This window comes from Hordeum vulgare, chromosome 4H, assembly GCF_904849725.1.
Source record: "Hordeum vulgare subsp. vulgare chromosome 4H, MorexV3_pseudomolecules_assembly, whole genome shotgun sequence".
NCBI classification, from domain to species: domain Eukaryota; kingdom Viridiplantae; phylum Streptophyta; class Magnoliopsida; order Poales; family Poaceae; genus Hordeum; species Hordeum vulgare.
The window spans coordinates 151,112,293-151,117,819 of record NC_058521.1 but is presented as its reverse complement, the minus strand read 5'-3'; the positions used below and the strand labels follow the sequence as shown (position 1 = coordinate 151,117,819).

The 5,527-nt window shown below is 45.5% G+C and overlaps 1 protein-coding gene across 3 annotated transcripts; it reads right to left on the bottom strand.

Moving 5' to 3' along the window:
* Positions 1–2,375: 2,375 nt before the first annotated feature.
* Positions 2,376–5,179, bottom strand: LOC123448216. 3 transcript variants are annotated; one of them, XM_045125042.1, is made up of 4 exons: positions 4,370–5,178; positions 4,118–4,287; positions 3,812–3,871; positions 3,211–3,408 (listed from the first exon to the last, which is right to left on the bottom strand). In XM_045125042.1, the coding sequence occupies exons 1-3, from the start codon at positions 4,920–4,922 to the stop codon at positions 3,812–3,814; spliced, it is 783 nt and encodes a 260-aa protein (XP_044980977.1). In that variant the 5' UTR covers positions 4,923–5,178; the 3' UTR covers positions 3,211–3,408. The 3 variants fall into 3 exon arrangements, with proteins under 3 accessions (XP_044980974.1, XP_044980977.1, XP_044980976.1); XM_045125041.1 differs by lacking the exon at positions 3,211–3,408 and having other exon boundaries at positions 3,650–3,871; positions 4,370–5,179; XM_045125039.1 differs by having other exon boundaries at positions 2,376–4,287; positions 4,370–5,175.
* Between the last annotated feature and the right edge of the window lie 348 nt (positions 5,180–5,527).

Genomic DNA, 5,527 nt, shown 5'->3' with positions numbered 1-5,527 from the left:
TGATCGTTTGAAAACGATATATTCCTTATTTAGAAATAATTCCATCTTTGGTTGTATTTTAGCCTCCACTTTACTTTGAATACATCATGGTTCTATTTTTTGACCAATGACTTGATTATTATTCATAATACTAGCAAGAATTTAAAATAATGGAATAGCACCCGTTGGGTGAATCTGATGATTTTATGAAATTCCATGTTTCTTCATCATGAAAATGGTAGGACTATCATAAGAAGATGTAAAGTGTATCGAGGGCTTTTCAACTGGATCTTCGGATGAAAATATTTTATCATGAGATCTCAACTTAAAGTTGATTGAGTGACAAAAATGTGAGCTGCAATAGACTTGAGGTCTTGAGAAACGAATGGGTGATTATTCGTGATTTGCTCATGGCAGCATGTTTCTCTTAAGGGAAATATTCAAGATGAATAAATATTCGTCTATTATGTACTTAGTTTGAGAACAAAGTGAAGTTGGTGACAGATGAAATACATATAAACATACTTAGCTATTAAGAGAATAACCATGACATATATTTCGAAGGTGGAGTTATAGTGGACACAAGTGTCGCATGTGGATATAATGACTAATGTTATGAATCACCTTACAATAAATACTCCCACCAAATCATGCATTTACAGTATTTGGAAATGTCAGTCATGCATTACTTAAAAATGCTAATGCATTTATTTAATTTACTTCTAGTAGTAAAATAAAATATATGGATGAAATGATTTTGTTGAGCACAATCCATCAAGTTGATGTTTGGTGAACATGGGGTGTAAACCTTCAATATAGTGCATGCGATAAAATCGTTGATAATGTTTTGGGCTTCATTCATGAGAAAAGTGTGACTTTAGAGTCATGGACAAAACATAGACTTTGCGATTTTAACATTGCATAGTCACTATGAAAATAACAACCACAATGTGATGTGGATCTTGCAATAGTGTTTGAGACACTCGCTATAAATTATGGCATCCATCATGATGGATGGATGACACTATAATTAGAAATAGTGACGTAGGCTCAACTGCCATTATATAACCAATGTAATAGAAGGTAATCACACTTATATGCGAATATTTTCGTAGTTTTCCATGACATAGTCGAGCAAAGTGTGTAAGAACAATATTTACTATGAGAGTAAAATATTTTAAAGAACAACAACAATAAATGCTTCAGAGGAGCAAATTCTAGTATGGGTGATGCCTTATAGTCATATGTGTAGACCTCAATTTATATAGGATAACACTTTGAAGATAATCACCAATATGGTGTAGATCTTGCAGTAATAGAAAACATAGTCTCACTATTATGAGTAGATGTTTATAATTCTATTACCTTATGTTATGCTAAATGTATGAAATAACTTTGAAGGTAATCATTTGTCAAAGTGACATAATGTAGACCTTGCAATAATAGTGGATAGTCTGCAAAATTTGCAGTAGATGCCAATATTATTTTATGATAGCTTGAGGTAGTCACATTCAATATTAATATTTGGAAGAGCACATTGAAGGTATCTTGTCAAAATGACATGATGTAGACCTCACAATAGTGATGGATAATCTGCAAATGGTACAGTAGATGCCACCAATACCATGTGATTCACAAATAAAATTTGTGCTAGTCATATTAAGTCTGACACCGTATAATTCTTATTAGAATTTGATTAAGATTTGCAAGAAAATTTATTTCTATTTCAAAATCATAGTTGTTGTCACAAATCATGTGTAATGCGAAGGGATAAAGACAGAGAGGATGTCTTAAATTCCGATGGGATAAGATCGACTGCTGTTGCGAGCCGCGTGATGGACGATGCCGCTGTTGTGTGTCGCACCCCATGTGTGCGAGGAAACACCGCTGTGGTGCATGAGGGTGTGGCCAGTTACCTAATTTTTTCGCTGCACCATGAGAGTGCGCTATTGTAAAGAACATCGGCTGTTGACCGTGACCGTCATTGCAGGATGCGTTGGTGCCGTAGTTGCCTTTCGTGAGATGAAGGGATCAAATATGGATGGATCCATCTGTTTCCATGTGAAGAAGCGATTCTCACGAAGGTGTACATGCAAAAAAGATCAATAATCATATCATTGATTTTAATTACAAGAAGACGAGCAAGTTAGTATTCTCATGGCCGACTTCCTGCGTGGTTGCATGCTGAGTGGACGATCGGCTCCTTGGACAGGGCAGGTGCATGGCTGTAGACCAATCAAGATGCAAGGATCTCAATCAAAACTATTTTGTCCAGCAATTCTTCGATGAACTTGATCAACCATCTTGTCCAGCGATAATCCGAGATCAATTGCTCTCAGCATGGAGAACAAAGTGCTGATAACGTGTTTGAAGTAGAAAGTAAAGAACGAGAGAGATGAATGAAAGATGATTCATTAGTCTTTATTGATGATAGCAATGGAGTATTTATATCCGGACGAAAGTACACATGTTGCTTGAGAGTCAAGTAACTTGAAGTTACTTAAGGGTCAAGTTATTACATAGTTTTCTTGAGAGTCAAGGAAGTGCATCGTTGCTTGAGGACTAAGTAACCTATCTAAGAATTAACTTAATCCTAATCAGCTTAATTAATAAGCAACTAATCTATTCTTAACACCTAAAACCCGCATGCCCGCACAGCGGGCAATTCCCTTCCCCCGTACCATCCATCGACTACCCCAGTGCCACGTCCCCATCGTCCCACCGCGCCGCACCCGCCGGCCCCCGTCCGCCTGTCGCCGTCCCCATTCTCGCCACGACCTTGGCGCTGGCGGCGGCGCCCCGGCCCCGGCCCCGCCCCCGCTGCCTGCCTCGCAGCCGCCCCGCCCCACCTAGGAGCCGCCCCGTTGGTCGGAGTCGGAGGGAGTAGCAACCGCGCTGACCGCAGCGCCCCCCTGCCCCCGCTGCCTGCCTCGCAGCCGCCCTGCTGGTTGGAGTCGGAGGGAGTAGCAGCTGCGTTGGCCGCAACGGCGGCCGCCCCCCGCGCTAACCGCAATAGCGCCCGCCCCTCAGTCTTCCCCTCCTCTTCGCCCCCATGCCACGTAGAAGGTGCGAGTTAGCGAGTAGTCTGGTTAATTTACTAGATGCAAGTTCATTTTATCTATTTAACAGATGCAGCCTTGTTTTCCTAACGTAGATGAAAAAGAGACTGAAGAGCAGTACCATATTTGCAATGTGGGAAAAGGCTTGAAAGGCAAGGAAAATCGATGAAAATATCCATACCGATTCAGACAATGGCTGCATCTAGTACTTGTATTTCTCCTGTTCATTTTGAGAGCAATTTTTAATTGGTGTTATGGCAAGAACCGGAAAATAGAGGAGAAACTTTAACACCTAATATAGAAGATGATGATACTATTGATGAAGATGGTGAACCGATGCGAGCAGATTTGGAGGCACTCGAACATGATCCTGGAAAGCGGATTTCCATCTCAGTGTATGTTGTCAATGACCAATATAAAATAAGAAGGAGATATGTTGAGATGGGCTCATGTCAACCAAAGAAGCATAAGTTCAAGTTTAGAAAATAAAAGTGAAAAAGAGCGTCATTTTTGTTGAGAGAGAATTTTTCAGTCAAGTAAAGGATGAAGATGTTATCAATCTCTTCCAAAAAGACGACCGCAGAGTTATATTGTAAAAGGAATATCATCACTTTATCAATCAAAAGGTACTTATGTATTCATATTGTTATGGTCGAATACATTAAAATATTACAATTGCCGTTATACTAGTGTTGTTTTGTTCATATATTGTTAATTGTATGTTGTTTGATTCATATTCTACACTTAGAGGAAAAAAAAAATTAGATGAATACCTAGCCTTCATTTCTTGACGCCGCCACTGCTAACAACGACCACGTGTCAAGCTGCCATGCCTAATCAACATGTTATTAGTATAGAAACATAATTTATACTGATCATATATGTATGTCTAAGTCAAGTTGTGACAGTTTAATACTCCGTATATGTCATTAGTTTTAGTATTAAACTGACTTTTTTGAAGTTGTGATACCAGCGGCGTAATTGACTATTGTTGCATCTGTGCCTAACTACGAGTACTCGTGCGCGCGCTGGAGCGCCGCGAGATGCTGCTCCGTGGCATGTAGCGACGGAAGTTTCACCGTGCACGGAGGAGCGAGGTGGTCGCCGGATGCGCGGCCGGAGAAGAGGATGCTTGGGACGCCCTCCGCGTCGACCCCCTGCCTGTACAACCGCTGCCCGGCAGCGAAGTCACCGAGCAGCTGATACGAAGTCGCGGAGCCATCCATGGCCAAGCACAACTCGTCGTTACCTGATCCATGCGCCATAGCTTCATATGTGGTAGGTTCAAATCAATTAACTAAACTCGATCGTGGTGGATGAGGATGACCTACATGCCGCGAGCTCCTTCTGGGTGCGGTAGAGGAAGCTGAGCACGGCGGCGACCTCGTCCCGGAATCGAGAGAAGGGCCCTTGGTCGTCGTAGTCCTCGAGGCGCAGGCGGCGGAGCTTGCAGAGGCCTTCCCCGAGCTCCATCATGGCGCCGCGGTGGTTCTGGTTGAAGAGGTGGTGGAAGCCTACGGCGCACTGGAGGACACCGTGGAGGAGCGTCCGAGCGGGGTCCTCGGCGCTGTACCAGAGCTCCTCTACCACGTCGTGGCACGCGTGGTACTCCCCGCCGTTGAATAGCTCCACCGCTGCGTCGAACCCAGCCACCTCCTCGCCGTTCTCATCGTCATCAGGAGCCGGGCGCTCTCCCCGCGCACTGAGAAGGCGCCGGCGGCAGCGTAGGCCGGCGCCTCGGCGGCGGATGTTCCCGCGGTTGAAACGGTGGAGAACATATGGGCGAGCAGAGGCGGCCGCCGCGGCGGGCGAGCCGACGGGCGCACGGGACGGCGGCGCCAGGACGTCCATGGCGGAGACGGAGTGAGAGGCCGCCACCGCCATAGAAAGAAAGCGAGGCTCGTGTCACGGCACACGGCAACGGTGCCGTGTCATTTGTGGACGGCGGCGACGGCGCCGGTCAACCACACACTCCACACAAGAGTACTCGTCAGAAAAACTCGAGGAGCGAAATATCTGACAGCAGGCCCACTGAAAAAATAGTTTGACCTGCCCGGCCCAACTAAGAGCAACTCTAGCCGTGTATAATCATGACTTGCAAACGCGTTTTACACTTCGACCAAGTGAGGGTTTTGCGGGATGAAATGTTGCGCTGCATAACAGAAGCCGTATAATGAAACTGCATAATTTAAAAAATAAACATTCGCGGGCGAAATTGGAACCACAGTCATGATCATACAAACTACATTCAGTACTAGAGGGGGGCATCACCTACTGGAGCTCACCAAAGCACGGGCAGAAGGCTATCCGCCTCCGCCGGAGGGAGGAAATCCTTCGGTCCGACGACGGCCCCGGCACGTCGCTCCGGCACCGCCTCGGCCTCCGGCTCCGTCTTCACCGACGGGAGCTCTTCGAGCTCCCTCTTCACCGTCGTCGAGCAAAGGCGGCCGCCGCGGCGGGCGAGCCGACGGGCGCGCGGGACGGTGGCG

What these genes read in the sequence shown, in the direction of transcription:
- LOC123448216 (XM_045125039.1), bottom strand. Translation starts at nt 4,922, where the DNA reads ATGGCGGTGGCGGCCTCTCACTCCGTCTCCGCCATGGACGTCCTGGCG. An exon ending in CCAGAAGGAGCTCGCGGCAT is followed by an intron (nt 4,288 to 4,369) that starts GTAGGTCATCCT and finishes CGCATGGATCAG; the next exon opens with GTAACGACGAGTTGTGCTTG.